This window comes from Andrena cerasifolii, chromosome 3 (assembly GCF_050908995.1).
Source record: "Andrena cerasifolii isolate SP2316 chromosome 3, iyAndCera1_principal, whole genome shotgun sequence".
NCBI classification, from domain to species: Eukaryota; Metazoa; Arthropoda; class Insecta; order Hymenoptera; family Andrenidae; genus Andrena; species Andrena cerasifolii.
Genome location: NC_135120.1, coordinates 10,406,718 through 10,419,496, shown reverse-complemented (window position 1 = coordinate 10,419,496; position 12,779 = coordinate 10,406,718). Strand labels below are relative to the sequence as shown.

Here is a 12,779-nt window from a genome sequence, read left to right as displayed (position 1 = left end):
CGATTAGCATTGAATCCCTTGTGTACTAAGTAGCTTGTGCGGACACTCGGTCTTAGTGGCGGGGCATAATGGGACGATCGTGCAACAACGGTTAAGAGAGGAGAAAGTTGCGGAAGAAGTAAGAAGAAAGAGTCGAGAAAGCACGGACGTGACGATACTTAGGCAACCGTTGTATTCGCGTCACACACCTGCGGACCGTTCGTTTCCCAGCAGTTTAGATCGACTACGACGTTTTCGCGGTATTCCTAATGGATATTCGAAGTTCCTCCCTTGAACTACCGAGGAAGAGCGATCATTTTTTTGCGGCAAGTTGTCGCATCGACCGCGAAACTTTCCTCATTACGGGCACCCACTGGCAAATACATCGTGCAATATTTAAGGGGACACTTGTATCGCCACAGTCGCAAAAAGATGATCAATTACAGCGCAAAAAACGAGAAGGAAACGTGGAGCTGGAGGGAAACATCAGCTTTTATTCTCGTGCGTCGATCCGTTTCGCTGGCTGTACCACCCCCTTCCGTGACGAAAACTTTTCCTCCAAGGGAAGACACGAACACAATGGAGCCAACTTACGTTCGAAGCCTAGGATAGGGTTGTTAAGGCAATGCGAAAAACTTCGGGATGCCGTTTCTGTTTCTTCGTTGCGATGACGCGAAGGATCGAGGAACACTATCTCGTCTAGAACCGCAAAAATTATCTCCGCGACTGTTCCCTGATATCGTTATCGTGCAGGCGCTGCGAGTTACGTGTCGGGCAAATGAAAAGCAGACTATAGGCGACAGGCAGACACGTTTAAAACGCACGTACTTGTCGCAGATAAGAATAAAGGTGCGAAAAGCTTGCCCGGTGCAAATATGTCCGATACCCCGGAGTGTACCTCCTTGATAATAATTTTACACCTAATCGCTGTGGCGATTCATCTTTAGGACATGCTTCTCGATACTCTAGAAATGCTTACTTCTAACACTCGCCTCCCTCGCGGTTCCCGTTCAGCAATTATTCGGAACGTGCTTCGTTAATTTCCTATTACAGTGTCCCCTCGTTACGCTTTCCCAAACAACCCGCCACCTCTAACAACTGGCCAACTCGATCAATTCACCGGAGCATACTACGCGAAATTGATACGACCAATTTCCAAACGGCGCGCGGCGGTCAACCTTCATCGATCATCGCCGAATTTCTATGATTCACGGCCTGCCGGCTGCAAAAACGAGCAAGCTTCGACCGTCCACGATACCGGCTGATAAAATCTGATCTGTGGGGCCGGCGGTGATAATCGATAACGCGAAGTAAAATCAGATAATGAGCACGTTACCTAACAGAATAAGCTTCGGAATCCCGTTAATATCCATTGTGATTTCCTCGTTAACCGTCGCACGGCTGCACAGTTCCACTTGGTAAACATGTTTAAGCTGCACCTCGCCGTAACCAGGGAACGCGACGAAATAATCGACTACGTAAACCAAGTAACGGAGCCTCGATCGATGCCGGCCTCATCTCGTGGCATCGGAATAGGAATAAGATGATGCACCCTCGTCGGCGTATTTGCCAACGGAATGTATATACGCGCCAGGTGTATTGTTAAGTACAAGTGGAGAGTACTGCGAGCACATACATACTTTGACGGCAGTCGCAGATTCTGCGAGCAAACTACCCCTTGGACGTCATCTTGATTGCTGGGAACTTTGCTATTTACAATCCGCATGAATCTGTTGGAAGGGACTGATAGTAGGGGAGAGCGGGGACAAACGTAACGGCGTCATGAAAGTAACACGCCTTCTCTCCACCTTCCACGATCATTTCCAAAACGTTTGCTTTGCACAGTTACATGTGTATAGTGTCTCTTTTATTCTACTGACAAGGAGAGTATTTTAGGTGTCCGCCTCCGATCATTTTGATTTTCGGATATGTTATAGAGGACCGAAAAATAAGAAATACGTTTTTTTTTTATTTTTCCCTGTTTTCATATTTGAGGGGTGAAAACTGCGTTCAAAGTTAGGGGTGAAAAATCATTTTTGTGGAATATCTCGAGAACTATTAGAGATAGGGGAATAGTGTCAATGGACGAATTTTTTGTCTTTGAATGCGAAGTGTGACTGACTCACCAGATTTTCAAAAATCCACAAAAATGATTTCTCAACCCTAACTTTACGCAGTTTAATAATAATATTCTCCTGAATATAATTAGTGTTACTTTCGTCCCCACGGTATGTTACTTTCGTCCTACCCATGCAGGACAAAAGTAACAATGACAGTCACTGCGGAAAACTGCCATAACTTTTTAACTACTTATCGCGCGAGGCTGAATCTGGGCTCAAATGATAGACCAAGAAACATAGTATCTTAAGGCATAATTTTCATTTTTATATCTGTAAAAGATAATTGTAGGCTAGGCCAAATGTAAGAAGTGTTACTTTTGTCCCCGCTCACCCTACCTAATGACTCAAAATGCCCTGACTTGATTCAAAAGTGAAAGCGAATGCAAAACCGTTCGTGCTCGCGAAATCCGCGCTACCGTTGTGCAACACAATCATTCACGAGATTTAATCGCCAGATGTTACGGCGGTTCGCGTATATAGCAATCTTGATGGGATACTTGAGCAACCTAGTCGTAACCTGTGGCATACGATCTCATTACATTCCACGTGTCTCACTTTCCTCGGCGGTACAGAATCACGGTTCAAACGCACCGGTGCAATAAAATCTGCTAATATTACGCTCGCTTCCGAGCGAAGTGCGCATAGGGCGCGCTATAAATGCGTGGCAAACGCGATCAAATGAGCTAGGCTCGTTATACAATTCAGCGCACAATCGGGTTAGAGCGGCTTGGAACACGCGTTATCGTGCATCCTTTCCGACAAGTTTCCGCGGTGATTATGTTCGCGGTAAGATTTTCCATTAGACTCACGTAGAATGGCACACAATTTTTTCTCGGGCACAGAACTACGCTAGAACTCAAAGCTAAGGTACCTTAAATATTCAACTAGGTAACTACGAGTGAGAAAATTGGTGTTCCCCTTTATCGTTGCAAAGATCTTACAGACATGCCCAGAAAGGATTCAACGCGTGTGGAAGCACCGAAGGCGATTCACCGCTGCAAATATTCCATTCTGCAAACCGTTATATTCGACAGAGGGGATACATTAAATTGCTGGAGAATCCGGCGAGCGCAACTGGCGCGGATCTAGAATAGAAACTTCGTCGGTAACTGACGGTGCTCTGCGAATGACGCGCGTCAATCCGACGATGCTTTGCATAATCGTACACGTTCCAGAAGACGAGCATCGTGTATGCATTCGACGTACGGCCAGGTCACGTGGCAAAATGGAAAGAACCCGAGGGAACAGATAGAAACGAGCGCGACCATACGCTGCAAACTGACACGACCGTAACACCGATAAACCAACCTCCGTGACAGTCGTTCACAGAAGATAACGAAAAAGAAAGGGAACGAAGAAGCGAGACAACGTTCGCGCACAGAGAGAACACGGGCAACATTGATGGGATCGAAACAGAAAAACTTCAGAGACTTATCGCGCGTTATCATTGACCCGGCCATTTTCGATAAGAAATCAGTGGATTCGTTAATCGCGTGCCGCTTTAAACCAATCTGCATCTTATCTGGCAGTAAAAATATGTTTATACAAATTTTCTAAAAACCTGCGACTATCATTCAGTCCTAGCATACGCCCTACACCTTTCATCTCTGCTGCCAACACCACGCAAAAAGATCCCGTTTACAGCGTAGCGGCAGATGTAACCGGACGTTTATACAAATCACGTGGCGCAGGCGAATACCAACGGGGCAACGGGGCTAAGCGTCTCCTAGTCGGTTCAACAGCACTCGAGCGATTCAGCTGGCTACCACGGATCCCCTGACTTTTTCAGGCATCCGTGCACCCCTTCATTTCCACCGGTACTCACATTCACGCGTACGCGTTCACCGCGCGGATTCAGAACGGCTTCAGAAATGCGCATCGCCGCGCACAGGCCTGATACGCGTCGCGCCTGGAGAGATACGCGCGAATGGGGAGAATGGAGGCGATGCAAACGAACGGATGCACCGGTGTGCTGGAGAACAGCAACGGACGCCGGGGGTGGAGGAGTGTACATTGAAGCCTCGACACAGCGCGTATAATATACGCGGGACAAAAAGCGACTCGACCAAAGATTTGCTTTGGGAACGAGAGGCTCCGAGTGGAGAACTTGGGGCTGGGCTGGAGACTCGGCTGGCGGCCGAGGAGCCTGCGTGGAATGCGCCGAACGGAGTCGACGTTCTCGCCCGCGGATGGCACCAGCCATTCGCTGCAACAGTGAAAGTGTGAAAGGGCCACCGAGCGTCGGGACAATAAACAGGTGCTAGACACGGTGGCGAAGCTTATTGGGGAAGAATGGGTGGAATCGAGGTGCGAGTACGTGGCAAGGAGAAACGGTCTACGTGGCAATCGACCACTGATTAACAGCTCGGGAGCAAAGCGACGCTCTTAATCGCAGAAAGCAACCTTGGCTCGTTTACTTCTGCGTCCGAAAGTGACGAGATTAGAAATTAATACGGCACCGCGTAGTTGCTTCTGTTACAAAAAGTTACGCGCGTACCTAGCTGGGATTTAAAAGCCTCGCGCACCCCGCCGAGAATTCGTCGACTAAGTATTACGCTAATAAGCGAATAAATTACATTCCGCGAACGCTACTTTCGGAAGAGAATATTTTTTCGCTCCGCGTAATTAGGGAATTAACGAGGCAAGACGTAGCTTACACGACTCCGCTCGTCGTGCCCGTGTGTCACCAAAATAATGTACTTGGTGGAAGCTGATGTTTCGCGAGGATTAAAGAAATTCGTGTAGGGGGAATTTTTTCTACTTTTGTGTGGTAGGTTTGAAAAACGCTTCGTTACACTAGGATGCAATTTCATTCGTTTCGCGCGGCTTACCTTCGTGTAGTATTTTCTAAATCACTTGTGTTGCAGTAATCGATTTTTTGTACCTCTCGTTAAAGCATGAAAATGTTATTAGCAACTTATCTCAGTGGTAATAAAATAACACAATGTCACAAGAGTTGTTTCATTATAAAATATTAGTTTCTTTCTTTCATATTTTAGTAATAAACTGAAAATTGTTTCTACGTAAATATAAATTGTATTTATAACATAATAAAATTTAAACAAAAAATAAAAATCGCTTTCTGAATAACAAAATAATAATTTAAACGTTATTAACGTTATTAGTCAATCAGCCCCGACCGATCATTTTGACTTCAATAATCTATATAACCTTCAATTATTTATGTATAAACAAAAATACTATGGCAATAGATCGTCTAATAAACAAACTGTAAAATAGTCCCTTAACATTTATTCTATTGTAACTATATAGAGCGTGAAAAAATAAAATCTTCAAGAAAAAATATTTACTTACATAATCAATTTTTCGACAAACGCTGTTAAAAAACGTGCGATCGCGGTGTCGAACATAAATGCATGGCATAGTAGAATTGACTTCTTTCTACAGGAAATCGTTCCGCAGTAGAACATAGGTCGGTGTAAAATTATTAACAATTAGTCAACCTACCCCTTGGAACAAACAGCCCCGGTCTCCCCTATTGTTGAATCGGGGATCATGTGCAATGTAAAAGGTTGCAAAACAGAAAAGCAATTTTCGTACCTACGGTGGTTAGCAACATTGTTTGCGAAATCGTACAACGGAGGCATGAATTAATCGACGAGCAAAAGGTGAATGGCATGGCAGTATGTAGAAACCAAAAACGCTCTGCGCCGCACAGTGGTTTGAAATCCCAGAAACATGGCAAAATATGGGAACATCTGCCCTTCTAAGCAGTACAACTTTGTTCTCTGGATCATTTTCATATGACCACTAATAACGGAGATATTTATAGGAGTTTCCATTTAAATGCCGCATTCTGTACAACCTAAGCATAACCTACGCGAAGAAAAAGTGTAATATCTCTGAAAGTGGGAAAAAGTGGCAAATTTTCTTTTTGGATCATTAAAGTCCGATGTTTACGTATTATAACCACATAAAATTTTACAATGGGAAGTGCTGGGAACTAACCTAAAACTCTAACAACGTACAGAAATTGAATTTCACTTCAGTGTTACAAGCAGCCACGAAATAGAAAAATGACTTTTGATGTATTTTGTTACTTACCTATACAGCTACTAGCTTGGTGACTAGCATTTACCAAATCCATCATTTGCAATAAATATAACACTTTAAAAATTCGCTTAAAAAGTGTACAACTAAATAAATTCAAATAATAATGAAATATGACCAAGGTTATAAAACAATGAATAACACGTAAAACAGTCGTGGCATATAGTCTACTATAGATTTATAACAAAATATATCCAATTTACTAATTTTAATTTTTTGGGTTTTTGCCACGTTTCTGGGATTTCAAACCACTGTGCGCCGGAAGGAGGATTTAACACGCCATTCGTGTGCATTCAAACGAATTTAACGCATAAGTCAATGGTAATACGTAGGTACTCGTAAGCTTCATTTGACCCAGAGAATAACTAATTGAGGAGGCAAGGGCGTCCGTAGCATTTTTCAAAAAAACAACCCTTAAGATCACATCGACGAATCGGATCATAAAACACGCGGTGCAAGTGGAGTAGCCTTCTTGCTTTTTTAACACATTTTGAAATTTAAAAACATTCACTGTTTTAGTATAAACTTAATAAAGATCAGTTATTAAAAAAAAAAACGACTTTTTCTCAATAGCAGAGGGGGACAACTGCCCCTTATACCCCCCGAACGAGAAGGCTTTTCCTGAAAAGCACGACATTCCTGTAAATTTCACCAGGTTCCATTTGTAATAGCAGCCGAACCACGGCGGTTTCTGTCCCCGGTGGCCTCCAACCGTGGCATTTACTTTTCCCAGCGCAGTGTGTCGACTAGCTGGGCGATTAACGGTATCGGTAACGGCCCGCGAGAAACAATTTAGACGCGGCGGCGCGGTCACCTCGGTCGACTATCATTACGTCCTCCCATCTATCACGATCGAGCTTCGACGAAAGCTACGGTGAATCGATCGCCAAGATACCAACGAGCGACCCTGGAATGCCGCGTCCCCGCTGGAAAAAAAAGTCAAACGGCAAAGGCGTTCCTTCCTATCTGCGACTGCGCTGGAACGGTGACAGCTGATCAGCAACGGTGCGTGCAGAAATTTTGAAACGCGATACGCGACGCGGGGAAAAGCACCCACGGCAACGCGCGCAGGAGGGAAATTCGTCTGCTGGGGGTGCACAATTTTTTTCCTTTTAATTACTGGCAACGTTCAAAGCAGCGTACGAGAGGATGCGTTCGAAACACAAACGGGTTGAAAGAGAGAAAGAGAGCAGCGTTTGTATAAAGCGAAACGTTGCGTGGAAGTTTTAACGAACGATGATTTACGGAAATGATTATGAGAGCACGGGAGAGCGGTGCCAGCGCGAGAACGTTTGTTCAAACGGGATACAATTTCGCGGGATATTGCGACCTCAAAGGACGCGCCTCTCGCTGGTAATATCGAATATGATATCGCAAAGAGCGCTCGATAACGTGCCCTTTTCGCGAGCAGCTTGATCCGCGATGCTAGAGAGCTCGCCGATATGTTGTCGGTCAACTCGTATAAGTTCTTGTCATTCGTAACTAATACTCTGCCTTTCTTTATGCCACAACTTGCGCTAACACAATACCGTTATGATATACGCGCTGTACTGTCGCGAATATATCAATGAACGTTCAGATTAATTTTAGTCATTCAGGGCGATTAGTTTGCCGAGTTATTGCAATTGCTGTGGCGCAGCGAAGCTTCTTTGTGCTCGGTGCTAGAAGTACAGTAAAGCGACAAAAGCGGCAGTTAATCGGTGCTGTCATTTAAGGCAGAAAGACCGAGAACTCCAGAGTGGGTTTCGCGTACACTTGAATGGCACTCGCGGAAACAGAACTAGAGGCGAGTTATACACTCTATGCGACACCAAGTGTGGCTGAGTTCCTTATTTCCCACGGTTTTTTTTTTAACGTCCTTGTCTCAGCGCTCGAAAACCTGTTTGCCTTCACGCCTGGGCGAGTTTGACCCACTTCCCTAATTCTCTTCCACTCGCACTGCACGCGTGGTCAGTGAAATAGAAAAGTAGGCCGGCTGCTCAGCCACGCGTTAAAGTAAACAAGTTCGAGCTTCCAGGCAAGGACGTCGAAAAACGTGGGAAAATAAACACGTGCGCCTCGGCTTGGAGTTGTAAGGAGTGTGCACCTCACTCCTCGCGCCACTCGCTCGCTCCACCATTCATCCCATTGAAGAATACGCGAAAGCCTAAAGCGGAGCGCCGCAGACGACTCTGTCGATGCATTCTGCTCTTGCAAGGGGCCGTCCTTAAATTACGTAAGGGTAATTTTGGCGATTTCTTACCTCCTCCCTCCACCAGTAGGAGAATTCGTAAGATTTGATATTGTAAATCTTTCTTACGTAATATATTTTACATTGAACTCGTTCAGTTATTAAAATTCTTTTAAAGGTTTATATAAATCATTTCACTCGGTTTCGGAAAATTTAAACTAAAACTACTCTGCTGGAACGTTAATGATATAATTTGTGTTTATTGGAAATTATGTTAAAAAATATTACGTAAGACGCTACCTGACCTCCTCCTTCTAAGCAAACGTAAGTAATTCGCAACCCCTGCCCCCCAAAAAAACCTTACTTAATAAGCACGACCCCCGATTTAACTGCCCACACGAGTTTCGTGGAATATAGATAAAAGGGGATATCAAATGACCCGTGAAGCCGAACTGAAATTATCTTAAGGTCAATTCCAAGATCAACTTCGTCCCTTTTTGCACGCACTGCTCGAGCCAGCCATCGTTATTAATAGCGCGATATTTCGCCGATGGAAACAGGCACGAGATGATCTTCGCTTCACGGCGAAAAGAGCGCAGATTATTTAATCTGGCAGCAGCGAAAGTCCTTGGTGTGCGCGATAACGGAGCTTGTTCAGTTGCGAATGAATTTAGCGCCGAATATCAGGGTCGGCTATCGTTTCTATTGAAGAAATAAAAAGGTGACGGGGCGGGTGTTGGGTGGAAAAATTCCATCGCCGGTTTGGCTGACGCGGGAATGATCGTGGATAGCGCGCGGACGTGGCAAGGTAGCGGTCTCTGCGCGAACGTCACGAGTAGCTGGATCGCCATTGATCAACGGGCTCGGGAGCGAGTTTGTCACCTCTGGATCGAGAAGCAATTAATTCTACGAACGACTTCGTGCAACGGACGGCGGGGGACGTAAGTAAACCGGCTGTCAAAGCCGATTCCTGACGTGGCCGAGAATCTGAAACGCTCGAGTCGCTTCGTTGTCGAGATTTCCCGTTACCAGCGCTCAAAGGACTTCATTCTAGACGCTGAGTGCATGCATTTTGACGCGAAGCTATTTCTTATAGTGCCTCTACGAGCTATAGTGACTTAGGTGTGAGGTAACCAGCGGGGTCTTAACCGATACCCTGCTGGGTACGGGCCGCTAAACGTGCCCCCACTACTACCTCTTGCAGGACTGTGTTTAGGGAAGACCAGGACAAAACCTGGGCCCTAAAGGGTAAAATAATTTATATTGATACTGTTCTAATGCAGTACATATACCTTACTGAAGTGGATTTGTATTTAATATGTGCTGACAATGAGACAATTTTTAATAGCCAGTAGCAAAGCTTAATTGATGCCTTTGAATAATGATAATCAATTTCTTTTTTATTTTATTAAAATCGAAGATGTAACACTTCATCTATAGGGCCCCGGTTTTGTCCTGATCCTCCCTAAACACAGACCTGCAAGAGGTAGTAGGGGGCCACGTTTAGCGGCCCATACCCAGCAGGATATCGGTTAAGACCCCGCTGAGTGACCTCACACCTAAGTCACTATAGCTCGTAGAGGCACTATACGTTTCACCGTATCGCCATCTTCTCAAATCGAGCCTGAATTCAGTATACCATTAAAAATATAGAGTACTCCACTCTACACTTCGCAGAAAATTCGCTTTCGAGGTGGTCATTGCGTTAAAATTAAAAAGAAGCTTCAGAAACTCTCGAGCTAGGAGTACCCCAAGTTGCTATTGCTGTTGCAAACGATACTTGTCGCTTAATTATGCTTGAACAATTCGATACACACATACGGCGGTATAGAAAGCAGACTCTTCGCGTAAGCATTGACCAAATCGTCCGTCTAATCATCTGTTCGCGCGTTCCATCAGCAAAGCGCTCCACGTTGGCAGATCGCGCGCGCAAATCGCATGAGAGCACGTTTCGCGTTCGAATGTATCACCAGCATTAAACCTTCCCATCCCAATGATCGCGTGGATCCACGATGAACTTACACGTCTGCATAGTTATTGGAGCCGATACGGGTGAGCCTGGATTGGCAAGCCACGTTTCGAATCGTTTCAATACGTTCTCTGAATTAGGTCTCGTTCAACGCTACTGGTTTCTACATGCAAATATACGGGCAAGCCCCGGGAGATAATCGAGTTTCTGGAAAGGTCGCCGATAGTCTCGCGGTACTTTTCGTACAACAGGAAGCTCAAAGCTTGCCTGGTTGTGGAACGCTCGGGACTTGGAGAAGGTTTTTGCTTTAAGCTACTCGAGATGCTCGTGCTACGTGTCGTTGGCACTTCGTAATAAGAGAGCGAGAAAGCCGAGCTTGATTCCGTCAGCCATGTTAATTAGTTTCGCCTACGTTGTTACATTCGCCATACCGCCGTTCAGAAGGGACTGAGTTGAGTGGAACGTTCAAGTCGATTCTATTTCATCGAGACATTTTTTTAGGGCTGCTGTTAAGTGTGTGTCGTTGAAGGTGGGTTATCAAATCGGTATCCTCATCGAGCAAAATTGAAGGCGTAAATTTATGAAGATGACGGAACACTTAATGGATCATAATCGAAAGTTTTAAACGTACGAAGAAATTCGACGCTTCGATCTGTTGCCACCTATGAGCATGACAATTCAATCTCGTTTCATATTTATCACTAGGAGAAGTGTATCAGCGAAGGCTCTAAATTCTATTTATAAGACACCACTGTAAACATTTGCAGAAGGAGTCTCTTTCAACCGACACGAAACGGTCGGACGAATCGTACCAATTGCGCGTAATCTACAGTGGAAACGAGGTCATCGCCGTTTACATCATCGCGTCCTACGTACACCAGACCAATCCCCTGAAATCTGAATGTGGGCCTCCAGTTCCTCCAACACGAGCCTCGAGCCTTACGAAAAATCACTGACTCGACAGTTACCCCTGCTCCATCCAGGAGCTGGCCCTTTCGAACGTACCAAGAAAAAAGCATAACCGATAAAAGACACCCAGACACTCGGAGCAAGTACCTGCTGCGACGAGAAACGCGTAGCGACGAGTACCGCGTGACACGTGTACACTTGGGATCGCTGCGAGCAGCGCTCGTTTATCGCAAACGAAAAAAGAGGCAGCAAAAAACAGAGTACGGACATGTAGCGTGAGGCGCAAACACACTTTCCGTATCCAATGAATACCGTACTGTTAGGTGAAGTGTCACTGACCTTGAGTCGAACTTGGTGCCGTCCTGCAGCGTGCCGGTGTAGTGCATCGTCAGCTGGTCGCCGATCTTCGACTTGGCGTCGCACACCTCCGGCACGTACAGCTTCTCGACCTTGAGCCCCTGCTGGCTGTGGTCGGCCTGGGCGAGGACGAGAACCGTGGTGAACACCAGAAGCACGGTACGGCACGACGCGAGCACGACACCCGCGCTATTCACGGAACGGAGAGCCATGTTTCGTTCGTTCGCTGGCGAATGCTCGTGAGCAACTGAGTCGTTGTCGCGCTCTACTCCGCCGAGCTACCTTCGCTCTCCCTCCCCGACACCGTGCCACCCACTGCGCTTGTACTTCGTCCCGAGATGAGGCGAACGCGTCGGAGAAGTACGAGCGCGCCGTGCCGCCACATTGCGCCGTCTCATTGGCCCCACGGAATATGTAGGTCTCTGCCTCGGCCTCTTTTCCACCTTCTTCGCTCCACTCTCTCTCTCTCTCGCTCTCGCTACCTCTTCACCCGCTCTTTCCCTTTCTCCCGTCAGGTTTAGGTCTGATCTTCGGGTTCCTCTCCTTTTTTCCTTCCTTCCCGCCACCCTCTCGCTCCAGCTAGCAGGCTTCCTCGCGCGACCCTTTTCTCTCTGTCACCCACGCAGCCACTCGTTCCTTCCTTGCTCCTTCCGCGCTCGGTTCTCGAACCCTTCTCTCCCAAGCGCTCGCTGGCAGAGGCGACTTCGCCACCACTCTTCCCTCCCATTCCTACTCCCTTCTTCCGCGAACCTGGCCAGTGTCCTTCCTCCCAGGAACGACGAGTTCCCTTCTCGGGTCGCCCGCTTCGGTCGGCTCCGTCGCGACGGAACTCGCGTGTTGCCTCCATTCGGGCCAATTTGTGACTCGAACTCTGGACCCGGAGCTAAGTAGTCTTTTGTATGGGGTGTATGTGTTGAGTAGGTATTCAACCTGATGACATTGGTGATATCGTTTCTGTTTCCTGATCGCGCGAATATCATCGTCACTGACAAGGGAACATCCCGAACCCGGAAATGCGAAAAATTCTGAAACTTTGCGGATATGTAATGAATTTCCGCCTGATTATAACGCAATTTTTGTTTGCTGCCCAAATTCACTCTAAGGGGGTGTAATTGCCACCCGAAAATCCGGTTATTTTCCGATTTTGTTGTTATAACTCGTGAACTGTAAAATAATTGTTTTATCAAATGATAGATCTAATTAA

General features: G+C 46.2%; 1 protein-coding gene across 2 annotated transcripts in view; it reads right to left on the bottom strand.

Moving 5' to 3' along the window:
- Fkbp14 (peptidyl-prolyl cis-trans isomerase Fkb14) overlaps positions 1–11,862 on the bottom strand; it is a 76,804-nt gene extending 64,942 nt beyond the window's left edge. Inside the window, exon 1 of one of the 2 annotated variants that reach the window (XM_076808814.1) lies at positions 11,558–11,862. In XM_076808814.1, coding sequence (XP_076664929.1) covers positions 11,558–11,787 — 230 coding nt within the window. In that variant the 5' untranslated portion in view covers positions 11,788–11,862. The remainder of the gene's footprint in view (positions 1–11,557) is intronic. The other variant, XM_076808816.1, reaches the window with a different exon arrangement.
- Between the last annotated feature and the right edge of the window lie 917 nt (positions 11,863–12,779).